The sequence below is a fragment of the Carcharhinus amblyrhynchos genome, chromosome 15, assembly GCF_965287045.1.
Source record: "Carcharhinus amblyrhynchos chromosome 15, sCarAmb.v2.hapA, whole genome shotgun sequence".
Classification (NCBI taxonomy): domain Eukaryota; kingdom Metazoa; phylum Chordata; class Chondrichthyes; order Carcharhiniformes; family Carcharhinidae; genus Carcharhinus; species Carcharhinus amblyrhynchos.
The window spans coordinates 12,244,634-12,265,169 of NC_137338.1; the positions used below are offsets into that span (position 1 = coordinate 12,244,634).

General features: G+C 44.2%; 1 protein-coding gene across 2 annotated transcripts in view; it reads right to left on the reverse strand.

Moving 5' to 3' along the window:
• The window catches only part of LOC145353072 (interferon-induced GTP-binding protein Mx-like), a 28,098-nt gene extending 12,355 nt beyond the window's left edge, over nucleotides 1–15,743 (reverse strand). Inside the window, exons 1-6 of one of the 2 annotated variants that reach the window (XM_080203414.1) lie at nucleotides 15,600–15,743; nucleotides 10,778–10,983; nucleotides 7,274–7,411; nucleotides 6,181–6,332; nucleotides 4,435–4,573; nucleotides 1,962–2,160 (exon numbers count right to left, since the gene is read on the reverse strand). In XM_080203414.1, the coding sequence (XP_080059540.1) occupies nucleotides 1,962–2,160; nucleotides 4,435–4,573; nucleotides 6,181–6,332; nucleotides 7,274–7,411; nucleotides 10,778–10,964 (815 nt within the window). In that variant the 5' untranslated portion in view covers nucleotides 10,965–10,983; nucleotides 15,600–15,743. The remainder of the gene's footprint in view (nucleotides 1–1,961; nucleotides 2,161–4,434; nucleotides 4,574–6,180; nucleotides 6,333–7,273; nucleotides 7,412–10,777; nucleotides 10,984–15,599) is intronic. The other variant, XM_080203413.1, reaches the window with a different exon arrangement.
• Between the last annotated feature and the right edge of the window lie 4,793 nt (nucleotides 15,744–20,536).

The window sequence follows — 20,536 nt, forward strand, 5'->3', positions numbered from 1 at the left end:
AAATTTTGTGAAATTGTTTTATGTTACATCATCAAGATGGTTTAAATTTGCAGAAATTCAGGAAAAAGGTGGTTATTGTTCAATAAGTTAAGACTTTAGAGGCATTTTACCCAACTCAGGTAAAAATAAAACATGAACGGAGACAAAATTACCAAGGTATTTACTGTGCCTGCCTTGCTCAATCTCACAGGCCACCATTTCACCCTGGCACTATTATTAAATGGCTGAGTTGCCAGCAGTGTCAGGGGGGCATCTTATGATGCTATTGGGGCTGTAAGGCTTTTTAATGGCCTACAGGATGTTCAGTCAAAGGAGCGGGGTTAAGGAGCAGGAGGAATCCTCTCAGCCCTGCAAGGGGGGTCTTGGCTTCCCTCATCTTCTCTTTCCCACCTGTCAACTGACCCCAATTTCACATCGCACCCCTAATCCACCAGCCCCACCACCCACCCCCACGCCCCCTGACCCATACCTCCTCAATTTATCTTGGTGTCAGTGGGAAAACTCTGAACCATGCAATTTTTATCCACCCAAAGGAAACCAGCTGCAGCTAACTGACTAACTGAAGTCAACTATTAACACCAGTCATAGAATCATAGAATCCTACAGTGCAGAAGGAGGCCACTTGGCTCATCGAGTCTGCACTGACCACAATCCCACCCAGACCCTATCCCCATAGCATCATGCATTTACCCTGGTTAGCCCCCCAGCCGCTGGCACTAAGGGGCAATTTAGCATGGCTAATTCATCTAACCTGCACATCTTTAGTCACCCAAAGGAAGACAGCTGTAGTTAGCTAACACTATTAGTATCAATCATGATCTCCTGTGGCGATTATTGGGTGTGAAGTCTTTCTTCCTCTCATCCCTTCCTAATCCCCTCTCCCAACCTCCAGGGAATGAAGTTCCACACTTTTGTGTTCAGAATTCGCAAACACTCTGCTTATAACAAAGGAAAATCCTCTAATTGCTCAATTAGGGAGTTAAAAGACAGACAATTTTTTGAGAGTGCCTTCTCACAGAGCTCACACATGACTGGCGATGTTACCAAGTAGATTTCCACCCATTTGTGGCACCTTCTTTTTGCATTTATTCAATTGAAACCTGGCAAACACATCTTTTGAATTTTATAAGAAGCAGAACAGCACCCTCATACCTCTGAGAAAGAGATAGAGGGAGATTTAACTTAATTCTTATTGAATGGCGGGGCAGGCTCGAAGGGCTAGATGGCCTACTCCTGCTCCTATTTCTTATGTTCTTAACAGAAAAAGGGTGGATATGACAGATGTTAAGTGATCCCCAACAGGAAGGGAAAGCACTTTGACAAAGGATCATTTGGACTCAAAACATCAGCTTTTTTCTCTCCTTACAGATACTGCCAGACCTGCCGAGATTTTCCAGCATTTTCTCGTTTGGTTTCAGATTCCAGCATCCGCAGTAATTTGCTTTTATTGATGGCGATTGAATCTTGGCTTTTAAATGGGAATTGGATGTAACTACCACAGAGCAAAGAAATTGCAGGACTACTGGGGCAGGGCAGGTATGTGGAACTGCTAAATTAGACATATAGCATGACTTGCCAGGCTGAATGGCCTCCTCCTGTCGTGTAGCCATTTATGAATAATTTTATGTTATGACCAAGACTGCAAGTCAACAACAGAACCCACCCCACTGTCCTCCCATTCAAATCAATGGAATATTCTACAGGTAGTCTTAGGGCTATGAGATTCACCAATTGATTCTACTCAGGAAACCCTGAGATGCTCCAGGCCAACATCTATCCCTGCCTGAGCTTAAGTTATGAGGAATAATTGATGGGGTGAAGAACTCCATGGCTGTAGTAATGGAAGAGTCACATCTCAGCAAGGTCAGCATCTTTGAGAGCATCAGTAGAATAGTGGTGAAAACAAGATACATCTTGATTAGGAAGTAAAAGCTGTATTTGTCCTAATTGGAAAATGATACCGATAAAGCGGATTGCTGTTCAAAAATGTGATTTCCTCCTCCAGTGCAACTGTCATCGATGTATTTGCATTCAGCTCCTTCTGCCCACGGCACTTGACAAGTATGTAACCTTTCTTCAGGGGAACAACTTTATTGTCAAGGATTTTGATGATATCTTCTTCTGTACCTTTGTCAATCAAGTCTGGTTTTGTTAGAACACCTGGAAGATTAAACATTAAGGGCAATTAGCCACGGGCAATAAATATTGACCTAGTCAGCAAAGCCCCCATCCCATAAATGAATGAATGAATAAAAAGGAGAGTTTAGTACCCTAAGGAATGGGTATGGATTTTTGATCTGATCACTTTCCTCTCCAATATCTAATCATTTTTATTGCATGTGGCCCTTTGATTTAAGTGTATGATATTATCAGGGTGAGGTGACTTTTGCAAGAGTGTAAATATATGTTTGCTGTCCAAATATATACTGAACTGTTCAAAAAGGACTTTTCAAAGACTAAAGTTGGCTGCCACAAGTCACCTGATGTCTGATATTGCCCGTAACTAGTTTCTGGAAAGATTCAATGTGGAATATATAGTTCAGACATGCATGCTTTTCTGGAATTGCACACCTGAAGATGTCAAAGGGATCTACTGGACAGAACATTTTCATTTCTATAAGACTACCCTGCCACCAGTGAAGAGGGTAGAATTTTACTGTCCCGCCCACCATGGGAATTGTAGTGGGCAAGACATGGATCATACAAATGTCCATTGACCCCAGGCAGGATTTTCCAAACTTGGGGCAAGCGCAGCCAGAAAATCCCAGCCAGAAATTCTGCTGGAACTCTGGTTACAAAGACATATGTCTTCCTACCTCATTAAGATGAATAATGACTCAGTTGAGGTTAATGGCTTGGATATTACAGAATCTACCCTACCCCCAGCAAGCCATGAAACAAAAGTGCCATACGTCAGACATCAAATAAACAAGTGCTTTCTGAAATTGTATTGGAGAGATAGAATTGTGTCACCAAAATAACCATTTTTAGACATTAGGGGCATTGGCCATGATAAATTTTCCCTCAGTATACCAAACAGGCGCCGGCACATGTTGACTAGGGGATTTTCACAGTAACTTCATTGCTGTGTTCATGTAAGCCTACTTGTGACACTAATAAATAAACTTCTAAAACACGCTGACCTGGAAATCCCACAAATCACTCCAAATAACCCAAAGCAGATTCTAAAAAGAAGACAACCCAAACTCGGATCCCATGCACCCCACCAAGGGAACTAGTTTGTGGAATCATCCTTAACATTTCACTTTTCTGAATTCGTGCTCAGGTTTTCAGGTTTATTTCTCACCAATTGAGGGGATCGCTTTCCACAGCGGATTTATTTTTTATTGCCGCATTGTATTAAAGACCAACCAATGATGTATGGAAGCAATTAGTCAGAATGAGAATGCAGAAGGGCATGAACTTGCCACATCCAGGGTAGAAACCGCACTGCCCCAATTTTTCCAGCATAAAGCGGTTGCAATGCTGATGAACGTAGCTGTCACATTTTTGCTGATGAGTGCTGATACCTGCTCCACCCGGGTTTCTCTGCAGCCACTGTGGTTGCCAGCATATGGTAAGGGACAATGGGCATTACCTGTACCAACCCTCCCACTCAGGAATTACCCACATTCAGCTCGCTGTGGGTGAGCTCAATGGGCTGACATTTGGCATCTTCAATGTGTGAACTGCCTGTGTGTTGACAGGACCTGAGGCTGGATTTGTGTGCTGGGACAGGCACCGTGCATGGGTCTCGAATCGACCCAAAGTCAGGCCCAGACAAAATCCAACCCCTTAGTATCCTGTCACTTGTATTGTCGATTCAGACTTGTCACTCCCAGTTAAATCAGTGGAGTCATAAGAACATAAGAACATAAGAAATAGGAGCAGGAGTAGGCCATCTAGCTCTTCGAGCCTGCCCCGCCATTCAATAAGATCATGGCTGATCTGTTGTGGCTCAGTTCCACTTTCCCGCCCTCTCCCCATAACCCTTAATCCCCTCTCTTATCAAGAACCCATCAACCCGCTTCTTAAAAATATTTAGCGAGGCAGCCTCCACCACTTCAACGGGCAGAGAATTCCAGAGATTCACCACCCTTTGAGTGAAGAAGTTCCTCCTCAACTCCGTTCTAAACCGCCTCCCCTTTATCTTGAGGCTGTGCCCCCTAGTCCTACTGTCTTTTTTGAGCGGGAAGAGTCTCTCCACCTCTATCCTATCCATCCCATTCATCATCTTATACGTCTCAATGAGATCTCCCCTCATTCTTCTAAACTCTAACGAGTACAAAAGCAATGGGGGCATTCAATTAAGCACATTGGCTTTAATGGCCTTTTCTTAGTCTTGGCTTGCAATAATACTCAAAACATTTCTGACGTCTAAGACATTTCACACTCTCCTTTCGCCCAGTGTCTCTGAACATTGTTGTGATTTACCCAATGTTCTTTCTCCTGCAGGATCAAACTCCTGCGCCATCGCCAATGCTTCAGTGGTCGCAATGTCCGCGGTGCAGGGGCAAACAACCAAAATAATAGTCTCCTTTCTTCGAATATAACTTTCGATAAGTTCATTGGTCTGCAAGAGAAACATTGTTAACTGACACAGGTGAAATTTGTAAAGTTGAGGCAACTGGCATGGAGTGGCACAGAGCAGGGCCAGAGAGCAGTGGCAGGATTAAAAAGCGAATGCTGTGATTAGATAATGACGTGAAGATGCCAGTGTTGGACTGGGGTGGGCACAGTAAGAAGTCTCACAACACCAGGTTGAAGTCCAACAGGTTTATTTGGTAGCATGAGCTTTCGGAGCACTGCTCCTTCATCAGGTGAGTCATTCATCAAGCGCTCTGAAAGCTCGTGCTACCATATAAACCTGCTGGCCTTTAACCTGCTGGACTTTAACCTGGTGTTGTGAGACTTCTAACAGATTATGTGGCCCACAGCCTCAACTAGCAAGATCCCATCATGGGAGCAGCAACTCACAGAAGTGTCCTATAACATATATATAAAATATATGCATATAATAATGGGTCTTTCATAGTTAGTCTCATGGATATTTTTTTAAAAATGATGACAGAATTGCATCATTCTTTGTAAGAATGGATGTTTCCTAATTCCTGTTTGTCATTGTTCACCTTTTAAATCTTTCCCAACTCTGGCTGAACAAGAACCCACATGTCTCCATGCACAACCATCATAACTGCTGTTTTGCCCAGAATCGCTGATAACATCTCTCCGGGGCTTTGACTTGACAGAGCTGTTAATCAAATCACTCGACTGAGAGTGGTTGCAGGGGTTTAACATTTTAATTATCCCTCAACCGTCTTGATCACTTCAGCTAAGACTTCTTGTGGTTATCTGCCACTGATCCCGCAGACTGATGACTTATCTAGGTCGATGCAATCATCGGACAAACAACACCTATTTTTGTCTCTGCTGAACTCAGCTACAGTTCCTGGTCTGTTCTCTGTCTTTCATAGGAAATGAAACCGAAACCAACATTTCCAGTCTTCAGACTGAAACAGGTTAAAAAGCAAAAGTTAGTATCAAATATCAATCTTTTCCTTACAAAACTGGGCACTCAGATGCAAGGTAGGTATATACCTGCTCATACACGCCCGATCCCTTATGGTTAGAATCATAGAATCCCTACAGTGCAGGAGAAGGCCATTTGGTCCATTGAGCCTGCACTGACAATACCCAGGTCCCATCCCTGTAACCCCACATACTTACAGTTCTAATCACCCTGACACTAAGGGGAAATTTAGCAAAGCCAATCAACCTGGATCTAGAATGACTCCTTTCTGAAGACCATGAATTGAATTCAATTTGAATTTGAATTGGTTATAGAATCATAAAATCCCTACAGTGCAGAAGGAGGCCATTCAGCCCATCGAGTCTGCACCAACCACAATCCCATCTAGGCCCTATTCCCTTAACCCCACATATTTACCTTGCTAATCCCCTGAACACCAAGGGGCGATTTAGCATGGCCAATCAACCTAACCCGTGCATCTTTGGACTGTGGGAGGAAACTAGAGCACCCGGAGGAAACCCAGAGGAGAACATGCAAACTCTACACTTTAAAGGGGAGCTCCTGGCTATTTCCTCACCACCCCCGCCCCCCCACTCTCCAAATCAATGTAAGAAGTTCAAAACTGAGCCCCACGATAGGTTTATTTTTACCATTCTTCTGACATCTTGGGGTTGGTTCCCGACAGGAACCCTGACAATTCCAGGCAAGTCGATTAGTGTTAGGTCAGGGGCATTTTTTGATTCAACTTGTAAGCTGATGACTTCTGAACTCATATTCCTGTCTTCAGTGAGGATATCCTGGGCTGTAGGTAACAAAAGGCATGCCAGTATCAGCTTTGTTAATCAGTTCATGCCCTTCAATTCGTAAAACTGACCAGGTAACATCACGTTCTGACAACTGAAACTACCTCTTCATTTCTAAAACCAACCTTTATCTCTTATTTCTCTCCCTTAAAAAATAATGAACCAGTGGATGGGATTCCCCTCTTTCACCATAGCGTGTATTGCGGTGGCAAAGGCAGCTTGCCATTGGCCAGTAGTGGGATATTCAGGTCGTACTGTTATCCATTGGGTTACCTGTGCCCCTCTGCTGCCAGGGCAGAGGGTTGCCATCAGTGAGACTGGAAGATCCTGTTGGCAGGGAGAATCCTGCCGAGTATTTCTGTCTTTTGTGATCTTAGGTCAGTCAGAAATATTTGAAAACCAGTAAAGTATTTCTGAATTGGCGTCACTACTGTAATATAGGAAATATGGCAGTCAATTTGCAGTACAGCAAAGTCCCACAAGAGCAATGTGATAACAATCAGTCAATCTTTCTGTCGTGGAGTTGGCAGAAGGATAGACATTGACCAGGACACTGACCCTTTTTTGAAATAATGCCACGGGATCTTTTATGACCAGCTGGGAGGGGAAGCGGGGACTTTGTTTAACATCTCGTCCAAAATACAGCACCACCAGCAGCCCAGCTCTCCCTCAACATCAACCCCTAAATGTTTGTATCCAACCCTCTGGATCGTGACTTGAAGACAAAACGTTCTGACTCAAAGCTAAGAGTGGCACCATTGAACCATTGCTGCCAACTTGACCCAGTCCTTGGAAGACTAGGACTCCTAATGGGAAATGTCTGCAACTCCTGGCTTCCTTATGCCACGGACAGGAGGAACGTGGATAAGGATACACTTCTTTGCCCATCCAAAAAGACCCTAATTAATTCAAACAAATATTTATTTCTATACCCTTGTACCTTTCAGAATTTCGTCTTCCACTTCATAAAGACCATCCAGTGTTTTGACATAGTCTCTATAACTTATTTGTCCTTTCCAAGGTCTATTGTCTCCAATCTTCTTCAGCTTCAACTCAAGGGGGCATCTTGTCACAATGCCTGAAAATGTAGATTAAACAAATTAGTGGAAATTGTTCATTGGTTTGCTATGCACTGTGATTGGAGAGCAACCAGACACATGTCTCGCATGTATAAGAGGGCAAGTACAGGTCAGTCATGCCTGGAGTCTTCAAAATTTAGAAGTAGCAACCCATTGACACATACCAACCTGTACCAGGACAGCTTCTTCCCTGCTGCCCATCAAACTTTTGAATGGACCTACCTTGCATTAAGTTGATCTTTCTCTACACCCTAGCTATGACTGTAAGACTGCATTCTGCCCTCTCTTGTTTCCTGCTCCATGAATGGTATGCTTTCTATAGCATGCAAGAAACAATACTTTTCACTGTATGCTATACATGTGACAGTGATAAATCAGATCAAATCAAATCAAAGTCTAAACTTCCCGCTGCCTTGGCAAAGCAGCCAGCATAATTAATGACCCCGCGCACCCCGGACATTCTCTCTTCCATCTCCTTCTGTCGGAAAAAAATACAAAAGTCTGAGGTCATGTACCAACCGACTCAAGAACAGCTTCTCCTCTGTTGCTATCAGACTTTTGAATGGACTTACCTTGCATTAAGTTGATCTTTCTCTGCACCCTAGCTATGACTGTAACACTATATTCCGCACCCTCTCCTTTCCTTCTCTATGTATGGTATGCTCTGTACAGCACACAAGAAACAATACTTTTCACTGTACACTAATAGAAGCAACAATAATAAATCAAATCAAATCAAAAAGGATTTTCGCCAAGTAGCATCATGAGAAATGAGTTAGCAGAAGTGATACAGAAAATAAAAGGTGATAAATGTCTGGCTGTTAAATGGTGAACTGTGAGATTATTTCTCATGAAGGATAATAGATGCTTTGACAAAGTGTCACCTGGACTCGAAACGTCAGCTCTTTTCTCTCCTTACAGATGCCTGCGGAGATTTTCCAGCATTTTCTCTTTTGATAATAGAGGCTGGCACTCATTTCCATGTAAGAAAAGGTTTCTGAAGGGTGAGATCAAGTGTTGGATGAGGACTGAGATCAGGTGTAACGCCTGTCCTTGTCAGTTTGGATCTAGAATGGCTCTCTTCTGAAGACCATGAATTGGATTCAATTTGAATTTCAATTGGTTATAGAATCCCTACAGTGCAGAAGGAGGCCATTCAGCCCATTGAATCTGCACCAACCACAATCCCATCTAGGCCCTATTCCCATAATCCCCTGCCAATCCCCCTGACACCAGGGTCAATATAGCATGGCCAATCAACCTAACCTGCACATCTCTGGACTGTGGGAGGAAACCGGAGCACTGGGAGGAAACCCACGCAGACACAGGGAGAATGTGCAAACTCCACACAGACAGTGACCCGAGGCCAGAATTGAACCTGGGTCCCTGGTGCTGTGAGGCAGCAGTGATAACCATTGTACCACTGTGCCTCCCGGTTTTATGGAGATAGCAGGGAGGTAAATTAAGGGTTTGCCTCGTTCACTCTGCACATTGTGTTTGTAACTCTGAGAAAGGAGTGAAACCTGAGAACAAATTCGACCAGAGCTTTTGTAATCACCACCCCCCCCCCTCTCCCTGAACCTCCACCTCCCACACTTTTTTTCTCAGCAGACTAGGATGTGTTCTATCCGGGCACCTTCTTTACTTTTGAGTCCAGCCCACCCATTTAAGTACCTCCTTTTAATCTATTTTTATTGCAACCAATCATTCTACTACCTCCTCCTTTACTTTGATAATTGCGGTATCTGTACAGTGCAGAAAACATCCCTTGCAATCAATCGATTGTTGTTATTTTGAATCTACATGTGCAAACCACATCTTTTTGTTTAAAACCCACAAACCCTATCACATTTGGGACATTACAGTTGGAAACATACACTTCGTGAAAGTTCATGGAATCCCGACAGTGCAGATGGAAGCCATGTGGCCCATTGTGTGCACACCAACTCTCCGACAGAGTATTTTACCCAGACTGACCCCGTCCCTGTAACCCAGCTAATCTCCCTTATCCACACATCTTTGGATGCCGAGGGGAAGTTTATGATGGTCAATGCACCTAACCTGTACATCTTTGGAATGTGGGGGGAAACCAATGCACCCAGAGGAAACCCACGCAGACATGGGGAGAATGTGCAAACTCCACACAGGCAGTCACCCGAGGCTGGAATTGAAACCAGGTCCCTGCTGCTTTTTTAAGCACAGTAAGAAGTCTCAAAACACCAGTTTAAAGTCCAGCAGGTTTATATGGTAGCACAAGCTACTAGCTTTTGGAGCGCTGCCCCTTCATCAGGTGAGTGGGAGTTCTGTTCACAAACAGGGCATATAAAAACACAAACTCGATTTACAAAATAATGGTTGGAATGTGAGTCTTTACAGGTAATCAAGTCTTAAAGGTACAGACAATGTACCTTTAAGATGTGTATTGTTTCCAGCCAGGACAATACACATCTCTTTAACCTGTGCTTAACCCTCTCTCCACTTACATTGTCTGTACCTTTAAGACTTGATTACTTGTAAAGACTTGCATTCCAGCCATTATTTTGTGAATTGAGTTTGTGTCTTTATATGTCCTGTTTGCGAACAGAACTCCTACTCACTTGATAAAGGGGCAGCGCTCCAAAAGCTCGTGGCTTGTGCTACCAAATAAATCAAATGTTGGACTTTAACCTGCTATTTTGAGACTTCTTACTGTGTTTACCTCAGTCCAACGCTGACATTTCCACATCATGGCCTTTTTAAGCAGCAGTGCCATACATAGTTCCCAAGTGAAACTCTCTCTTTGTCTTTATATTACTATGTTGGCTGAAGATCCCTATTACTGTCATGGATGACCCACTGGCACAGTGGTTAGCACTGCTGCCTCACAGTACCAGGGATGTGGTTTCAATTCTAGCCTTGGATGACTACCTGTGTGGAGTTTGCACATTCTTCCCATGTCTGCATGGGTTTCCTCCGGGTGCCCCGGTTTCCTCCCACAGTCCGAAGATGTGCGAGTGAGCTTTGACAAAGGGTCATCTGGGCTCAAAACGTCAGTGCTTTTCTCTCCTCATGGATGCTATCAGACCTGCTGAGATTTTCCAGTATTTTCTCTTTTGGTTGCTGATTAGGTTGATTGGCCATGTTGAATTGCCCCTTAGTGTCAAGGGGATTAGCAGGGTAAATACATGGGGCTATGGGGATGGGGCTGGGGTGGGATTGTTGTTGGTGAAGGCTCAATGGGCCAAATGGCCTCCTTCTGCACTGGAGGGATTCTATTATGGTCCGTGTATCAGTGACATTAAGACTCCTTCTCCCACTATCTCTAAAAGCCTCAGAATTTCAGAAGATAAAATAAGATGGATAAATAATCCCAATATTCTTCTTACCATTGCCTCTGGGGAGGGTCACATCAGAGAGCATCTCCAGCACCGAGCTTTTCCCTGAGCTCTGGTCCCCAATCACTGCGATGGTGGGTAGAGAAAACTCCTTATCTATCCCCATTGATCTCATCTCATCAATGGTGTTAATATAAACACGAACCTTTTCCTCATACTTATCACCAAAGGTGGCCATTTTCAGGAGAGCAAACACTCTGAAAAAAAAGCATAATTTCCAATTATTGTACGCAATGTTGATTCCCCAGAACCAATCATCATATCAGCCTAGGTTTGACTTGCCTGTTGGCTTGTGAAAGCCTCTCTCTTTCCATTGTATGAGTGGTGTGCTTCTGTTAAAAGGCTTAATTTTAAGATATTTCTGCCTGTGTAACTAACCATGTTGAGTTCTAAAGCTCACTTAGCCACATTTTAAACTCAACTGAGAATCCTGGGATGAGCTTAGAAATTGACTGCATTCTTTGAAAATACAATGTTAGCGGCAATGACTTTTTCCCAAAGTTTTTCATGGTCACACAGCAGCCAATTGTTTATGAAAGTTAGGGGCACAGTTTGTACCGGCAATTTTAATAACACCGATTACCAATAACATATATTTTGAATTTCAGTGTGTGTTTTTGCGTTCAGTGTTCAGTTTTGTTTTTGAGTTTAGTGAGTATTCAAGATTAGTACAGGGTCTCGCTGTGGGGCAAGTCCCCAATCTTTCTCTCTCTTTACTTCTGTAGTATTAATTTTAAGTTTTATTCAATAAAGGAAATCATCTTAAATTCATACCAAGTGCTGCTGACGTCTATCCTGAGGAATGAATTGGCCCTATAGTATGGATGTCAGATATTTCCCATTGAAAGAACCTCTGGTTTCTCGGGTGGGGTTTTCCAACTCTTTTCACCAAAGGAATCTTCTGGTCTCGCCAAGGTGGTGGGTTCCCTGTCAGCAGGGTAGGCAAGTCGCAGAAGATGCCATTGATGTTGGTTGCACCAGATGATCCCACTGCTGTTGCCCATGCGGTGGAGGTTAGGGGTCTGAAAAATCCCAGACTATGTCTATAGTTTTAGGGTTCTCTTCCACCCAACATTTTTTATTGACTGCTAATTTTTTTCTGGCTCACCACTTCACTAATTCCACTGGATTAGAATAGAAAGAGTGTAAATAATTTAATTTTCTTTGTTCTTTGATGGATAGGGGGTTTTAGTTCAGTCGGGCAGCATGGTCAGTGCAGGCTTGGAGGGGCGGAAGGGCCTGATCTTATGCTGTAATTTTTTTTGTTTTTTGTTCTAAGCACAGAATTCTTCTCACTGCAATGTCCCCAGAGGTGTCCACGTCAAAGAGCTTCTCCAGTACAGAGCTCTTCCCTCAGATTGTGAAGCACGCACGCACACGCACGCACACGCACGCACGCACACGCACGCACACGCACGCACCGATGCGCGTGCACAGACACATGTACACACACACGCACAGACACACACGCAAACTGACACACACACAAACACACATGCACAGACACACACCGATGTGCATGCACAGACACATGTACACACACGCGCGCACACACACATGCACAGACACAGACACACACACAAACTGACACACACACACACACACACACACACACACACTATACTTTGTTGTAGATTTCTGTGTGCAAGCAATTGTGTTTTAGATCATGTATAAAATATATCAGCAATTAATCCCATTGGTGCTCCTTCAGTCCTGTTGTAGTTTATAGGGTCATTAGGGGGCATCTGAAAGTGAAAAAGTGGTTTTCACACAGTTTCTATGGCAATAATATTTATAAAGTTGATAATCCTGCATCAAAACAACTGCCTGATTCTCGTACTAGCAGATTTCAAAACCAAGCTTTCGCTTTTGGTGACTAACAATAATTTGTCTTGCTCATTGTGGCACAGTGGTTAGCACTGCTGCCTCACAGCGCCAGGGACCTGGCTTCGATTCCTGGCAGGGGTCACACTCTGAGTGGAGTCTGCACGTTCTCCTGTGTCTGTGTGGGTTTCCGCCGGGTGCTGCGGTTTCTTCCCACCGTCCGAACGACGTGCTGGTTAGGGTGCATTGACCCGAACAGGCGCCGGAGTGTGGCAACTTTCACAGTAGCTTCATTGCAGTGTTAACGTAAAACTTCCTTGCGACTAATAAGTAAATAAACTTTAATACCTTAGTTAAATGACAAGCCACTACGATACCTCGTTTCCAGTGGGATATTTAAACCATTCAATTTGATCCTCAAAGGCTATGTTCAGGGTAATTGGTCTCCAACTGAGTCGCAGGCTTTACTGTTTGGGAAGGGAATGCACAATCTTTATACTACTTGGTTGCCTTGCCTGCAGGTAGATAACTTTGCTTCCAGGCATTATTCCCACACACATGCTAACTCTGTGCAAAACTAATGTCTTTTATTTAAATTTTCTAACAGTTTGTTGCTCTCAGGAATGTATGAAGTCCCATTATCTGAGTACAATCTCGTTAAAGCTAGCGTCAGTAACCCTCTGCCTATGTGGTTTGCAGCTCTTAGGCACACACATCTCCTAGCAACCATCTCTCTTGTTTGGGTGAAGGGTCATCTTGACCTACTTTTTGTTTAGCTTGGGCGGCACGGTGGCACAGTGGTTAGCACTGCTGCCTCACAGCGCCTTTGACCTGGTTTTGATTCCTGCCTTGGGTTAATGTCTGTATGGAATCTGCACATTCTCCTCGTGCCTGCGTGGGTCTCCTCTGGGTGCTCTGGTTTCTCCCCACACTCCAAAGATGTGAGTTTTAGGTTAATCGGTCATGCTAAATTGCCCCTTAGTGACCAAATAAATGTAGGTTAGGGGGATTAACTGTGATAAATGCATGGAGTAAGACAGAGTGGAGGGGGTGAGCCTTGGTAAGAAGCTCTTCCAAAGAATCAGTGCAGTCTTGATGGGCTGAATGGCCTTCTTTTGCACTGTAGGGACTCTATTATTCAAGCATTTCCTCAATATAATATTTTAACATTGGCTAAGCTCCACTTGAGATGTGCCACTGGTGATTGCTTGCTCCATATGCCAATTGAACCTTCAGTCTTTGTTTGTTTTGGTTACCACTACTGCCTCACAGCACCAGGGACCTGGGTTCAATTCCCGGCTTGGGTCACTGTCTGTGCAGAATCTGCACATTCTTCCCGTGTCTACATGGGTTTCCTCTGTGTGCTCTGGTTTTCACCCACAGTCTGAAAGACGTGCTGGTTAGATGCATTGGCCGTGCTAAATTCTCCCTCAGTGTACCCGAGCAAGCTCCGGAAGTTGGCGACAAGGGGATTATCATAGTAACTTCATTGCAGTGTTAATGTAAACCAACTTATGATGAGAATAAATGAACTTTAAACTAGTCTGGTAAGATGAGGTAAATCCACCTTTTAATGGACATTAATAGAATATGTAGAATATGGACAAAACTGGCCGAAATATGGACAAATTTAAAGTTCTGTGTTTCAAAACACATGGACTTAAATTGGCTGCAGAGGAGATATTGACTGACAAAGAGATACACAGCCTTATCAAATCCATCCAGGAGTTGCTTGCACAGACAAAGCACAATGAGCCATGGGCAAAACTAGCCAGCTAGTTTTCCAAAAATGACCCTGCTGGACCTGGCTCGGTAACAAAGAACAATGGTATCCATTACAACAACTAGGGATAGTACACATTATAAACTCCAAGTTAGAAGTCTCACAATACCACGAGCTTCTGGAGCACTGCTCCTTCATCAGCTGAAGGAGTAGTGCTCTGAAAGCTCGTGATCCCAAATAAACCTGTTGGACTTTAACCTAGCGCTTACTGTGCCCACCCCAGTACAACGCTGGCATCTCAATATCATTCCGTAGCACAGTAACTGGTTATGCGTGCATGTTGACAGCTCTGGTTAATTCAATATCTTCCTAAATAACATTTGGCCTTTTGTGTCACCCAATCATCTCCCCCTCTCTTCTCGTCACAAAGCTAGAACATAATACTGGAGTCTAGCACACAGAGGTTTGGGTGCCTCCCAAATGCTCTCTCAAGCAGGTTCATTGGTCAGGCATAAACTGTGGCTCACTTGCTCTCTCTCTCCTGCGAAGTCACTCCACTGTGACACTTCCCCCCCCCCTTTACACCAGCACAGTGGTTAGTCTTGCTGCCTCACAGTGCCAGGGACCCGTGTTCAACTCCCGGCTTGGATCACCGTCCGTGTGGCACTTGCATGTTCTCTCCGTGGGCTTCCTCCGGGTGCCCCGGTTTCCTCCCACATTCTGAAAGGCATGCTGGTAAGGTGCATTGACTGGAACAGGCACCAGACTGTAGCGACTAGGAGAATTTCACTGTAGCTTCATTGCAGTTATTACTGTCAGCCTTATTTGTGACTGATAAATAAATAAAACAACCACCTGCGGCAGAGGCACGTGCATCCACAAGTGGTAGTTGAGACCACCACTCCTGAAGCGAAAGACTCCCCCGCTTGTTCCCTACAGTCTATAAATGAATAGAGAAAAAAACAACCAGAGTGTAAGAAGCATATAATCCACGTTAGAATATAAATTATTGCCTGGAGTTATTGCCGCAGCTTCTTGAGAATTTAATAAGCTTGTTCTCATTAAAATAACCTGACAGCTGAACTTTTTTGCCAATCCACCCCTATAATAATGAGGGACACAAGGCCCCGAACAATGAACAACATGGACTGCAGCAATCCAAGAAGGTGGTTCACAACCACCTTCAAGGGCAATTATGGAAGGGCAATAAATTCTCGCGTTTCTACTGATGCCAATGTTCTTTGAATAAAAAGCAATACATACAACCTTAAATCAGGGTTTTGAATTCCTAGGTGATGGAGTGAACGGTTTCTGGAGCACTTGTTTTGTCCCTCTTCAATGTCGATTCTTTGGGAAAGGTTCTTTCCAGTCCGTCCTGCAAGTTGCCTTCCTTTCTCTTCCTTTTATATTGTTGCTGATGTTGACGGGGGAGTAAAGCTTCAGGGCGTTTCGTACTTTATGAATCCATTGATGTTGCCAAGGCATAGATCATTCTGTGCGTTACTCAATTTCCTGAGATCATGTTAAACCAGCTTTCTAATTTTCCTCCTTCTTGTCTGGACAGGATTTGATTTACCGCTGGTTTCACACTGACTGCCTAGTCTTCAACCGCATTATACTAATTTTATCAGTGGGGTGGAAGGCAGGAAGTCTTGGATTTCAAACTGCTTCTCAGTGTTGGGTATTGGTGAATGCGCTGACCACTGGTGTTTAGGACAGATCCACAGCATCACGAGACAAATGACTGCACTGGTGAACATAGCCAAATATAAAAGTGCAGTGGTCATAGACCTTTCGATGGTCAAGGGAATTAATAGGCATTCCTACTTAGGTGAGTCTTACAGGGTGTGTCATATTCATGGTGGTAAAGATTGAGAGAGTGCTGGTGGACAGCCAGAAATGGGATGGACGGGGACACAGTGGCACAGTGGTTAGCACTGTGCCTCACATTGCCAATGACCTGGGTTCAATTCCAGCTTCGGGTCACTGTCCGTGTGGAGTTTGCACGTTCTCCTTGCATCTGCCTGGGCTTCCTCCGGGTGCTCCGGTTTCTTCCCATACTCCAAAAATGTGCAGGTTTGATGAATTGGCCATGTTAAATTGCCCTTTAGTGCTTTGGGGAATTAGCTGGATAAATACTTGAGGTTACGGGGATAGGCTCTGGGCAGGATTGTTGTTGGTTCAGCCTCGAAGGGCTGAATGGCCTCCTTCTGCACTGTAGAGATTCAATGATTCGATTCTATGATTGTATGATTCAAAATGTGGATCCCTGTGGGAGGCAATGATATAGGAAGCAAGGGGGTTTGGCTCTGAGATCCTAGTCAAAGTTTCAGGAAGAGCATTAAAAAAACAAAAGGGTGGAATTTTAGGGCCTCACTCATCCGGAAACTGTAAAATCCTGAGGTCAATGGACCTTCCCATTTTCGGCCCCTCGCCCGCTCCAATTCCCGTGGTGGGTGGGATGGTAAAATTCCAACCAAAATCTCAAAAGTCGCCATTGCCAGATTATTCCAAATGTTGATGAGCATGGTGTATTTTCTCTGAAGTCTGAAAACTTAAGAAGATGAGAATGTGGAATTTGCACATTCTCCTTGTGTCTGCGTGGGTTTCCTCCGGGTGCTCCGGTTTCCTCTCACATTCTGAAAGACACGCTGGTTAGCTGCATTGACTCAAACAGGCGCTGAACTGTAGCAACTAGGGGAATTTCACAGTAACTTCACTGCAGTGTTAATATAAGCCTTACTTGTGACTAATAAATAAACTTTAACATTATGTAATAAGCACATAAGAACGAGGAACAGGAGTAGGCCACCTGGTCCCTCGCCATTCAATAAGATCATGGCTGACATTTTTGTGGACTCAGCTCCACTTACCTGCCCATTCACCGTAACCTTTAATTACTTTATTGCTCAAAAATTTATCCATCCTTGCCTTAAAAACATTCAATGAGGTAGCCTCAACCACTCCACTGGGCAGGGAATTCCACAGATTCACAACCCTTTGTGTGAAGAAGTTCCTGCTCAACTCAGTCTGAAATCTGCTTCCCCTTATTTTAAGACCATGCCCTCCTAGTTCTAGTTTCACCCGCCAATGGAAACAACTTCCCTGCTTCTATCTTATCTATTCCCTTCATAATCTTATATGTTTCTATAAGATCTCCCCTCATTCTTCTGAATTCCAATGAGTATAGCCCCAGTCTACTCGTCTCTCCTCATAAGCCAACTCTCTCAACTCCGGAATCAACCTAGTGAATCTCCTCTGCACCCCCTCCAGTGCCAGTATATCCTCTCTCAAGTGAGGAGACCAAAACTGTACACAGTATTCCAGGTGTGGCCTCACCAGCACCTTATACAACTGCAACATAACCTCACTGTTAAATTTTATCCCTCTAGCAATGAAGGACAAAAATCCATTTGCCTTCTTAATTACCTGCTGTACCTGTAAACCAACTCCTTGTGATTCTAACACAAGGACACCCAGGTCTCTCTGCACAGCATTTAGGTCAAGCATTTAGGTGTAAGAAGCATTGGTTGGAGCAGGCCATTTGGTCACTTAATCCTCCTCCATCATTCATGGTTGGTCTTCTCAGTGTGCACTTCCAAGACTATTGTCATATTCTTCAATACCCTTGGTGCCCGGAAATTTATCGATCTATCCTGATCAATGACTGAGCATTCACAATCCCCTGTCATAGAGAATGCCCAAGATTCACAATCATTTCTCATGCTCTCAGCCCTAAATGACCAATCCCTTATTCTGCAACTGTGCCCCACCACGCCACCACTCCCCCCCCCAACAAAACGTTCCAGTTTTCCCAGCCAGCGGGGAAACACTTTCTCAGTGTTTACCCTGTCAAGCTTCTTAAGATTTCGGTCAGTATTCTCTGACCTCACTGGCGGCTGTGGTTCTCCAGTCCCGCTGAGTTGAGTGGAGCTTTGGCTGAGTGCCGAATTCTCTGTTCCCACTGGTGGGGCAAACAGGATTGGATAATTCGGCCATTATGTGATTCAATTAGATCATCTCTCATTCTTCTAAACTCCAGGGAATAACGGCCTTGTCTCATCAATCTCTCCTTATTGGACAAGGGGCATACACGCGGTGGGTCGTGCGCGGGTTGCTGTTGGATGTTGCTTTGAGTGTTGCCTAGTGCCTCACGTCCATTAGTGTACGCTTAAACTGGACCATTTGATGGGCAACACAACAGCTCAGTGACAATCACTGTCTGCTGTGCAGTTACAGGGACCTGGGTCAGATCTCCGGCTTGGGTCAATGTCTGTGGGAGTTTGCACATTCTCCCTGTGCTTGCGTGGGTTTTCTCTGGGTACTCCGGTTTCCTCCCACATCCCAAAAACGTACGTTTCAGGCTGATTGGTGTCAATAAATTGTCCCTGAATTGGATCTCCCTTATTCTGGCGCACATATAATTCCCTAAGTTTGTACCCCCTTTATTGTGGAGTCCGCTAGAAGTAGACAAAAATGTCAACGATTGATGAAAGACGTGAATAAGGCACTCACTGAATGTTAAAATGGACAGAGCGGGCTTGTCGGGCCAAAGGGCCTGTTTCCTGTGCTGTGCTGTTCTTTGTTTTTGTTCATTCCCTTACCCCATGATCATAAGAAAATAAAAAGTAGTTGGTCAGTAGTCCAGATCTTCAATATTTCTGAAAAAAGTGACATGCTATCAAAGCTTTTCATCCTGCACTCATCACGACAGATGCAAGAGTACCAAATTTCAAAGGGATCAACCGTTTATACTGCATGAGAAAAGGGTGCTGATATGAGTTGAAAGTGACTTTCCGTGATATTGGGCAGCTTTGACTGAATGTGATAAAAAGGAATCCCAGCAAAATGAAGTCAATGGGGATCAGGGCAAAGAATTCTTTATTGAGTGGAGTCATATTTGATCCAAAGGAAGGTGGTTTTGGTTGTTAAACATTTCAGTCCTTGAGACATTGCTACAGGAGTTCTTCAGGGTAGAGTACTTGGCCTCACCGTCTTCAATTGCTTTGTCAATGCCCTTCCTTGTATCATTACTTGGAAGTGGGGATGTTTGCAGATGGTTGTACAAGATTCAGCACCATTCATGACTCATCTGATATTGAAGCAGTTCATGCCCTTATGCAAAAAAGACTGGGTGATATTCAATTTAGATTGATAAATGACAAATAATATTCACATGAGGGAAGTGTTAGATAATGACAATTCCCAACAAGAGAGAATCTAATAGTCATAATCTTGTTGAATTGCAGAGCAGAATCAGTGGGCTAAATGGTCTACTTTTGCTCCTACGTCTTATTGTCTAGACATCTCCCCTTGACATTCAATAGTGTAACCATCCCCAAACCTTTCACTATCCACATCTTTGGGGATTAGCATTAAATAGAAACTGAACAAGCTATATAAATATTGTGGCTACAAGAACACGTTAGAGGCAGGAATCCTGCGGAGAGTAACTCACCTCCTAGCTCCCCAAAACCTGTGCGCCATCCACAAGAAACAAGTCAAGAGTATGATAGAATACTCTCTATTACAGCTTCAACACCATCAAGGACAAAGCAGCCTGCTTAATTGGCACCCCATCCACCACATTAAACATTCACTCCCTCTACATAAGAACATAAGAACATAAGAAATAGGAGCAGGAGTAGGCCATCTAGCCCCTCGAGCCTGCCCCGCCATTCAATAAGATCGTGGCTGATCTGTCGTGGCTCAGTTCCACATTCCCGCCCTCTCCCCATAACCCTTAATCCCCTTGCTTATCAAAAACCTATCAACCCGCGTCTTAAAAATATTGAGTGAGGCAGCCTCCACCACTTCAACAGGCAGAGAATTCCAGAGATTCACCACCCTTTGAGTGAAGAAGTTCCTCCTCAACTCCGTTCTAAACTGCCCCCCCTTTATCCTGAGGCTGTGCCCCCTAGTCCTACTGTCCTTTCTGAGCAGGAAGAGCCTCTCCACCTCTATCCTATCCATCCCATTCAACATCTTATATGTCTCAATGAGATCTCCCCTCATTCTTCTAAACTCTAATGAGTACAAGCCTAGTTTAATCAGCCTCTCCTCATAGTTCAACCCCCTCAACTCCGGAATCAGCCTAGTAAACCTCCTCTGCACTCCCTCCAAGGCCAAAATATCCTTGCGTAAGTGCGGCGACCAAAACTGCACACAGTACTCCAGCTGCGACCTCACCAGTGCCCTATACA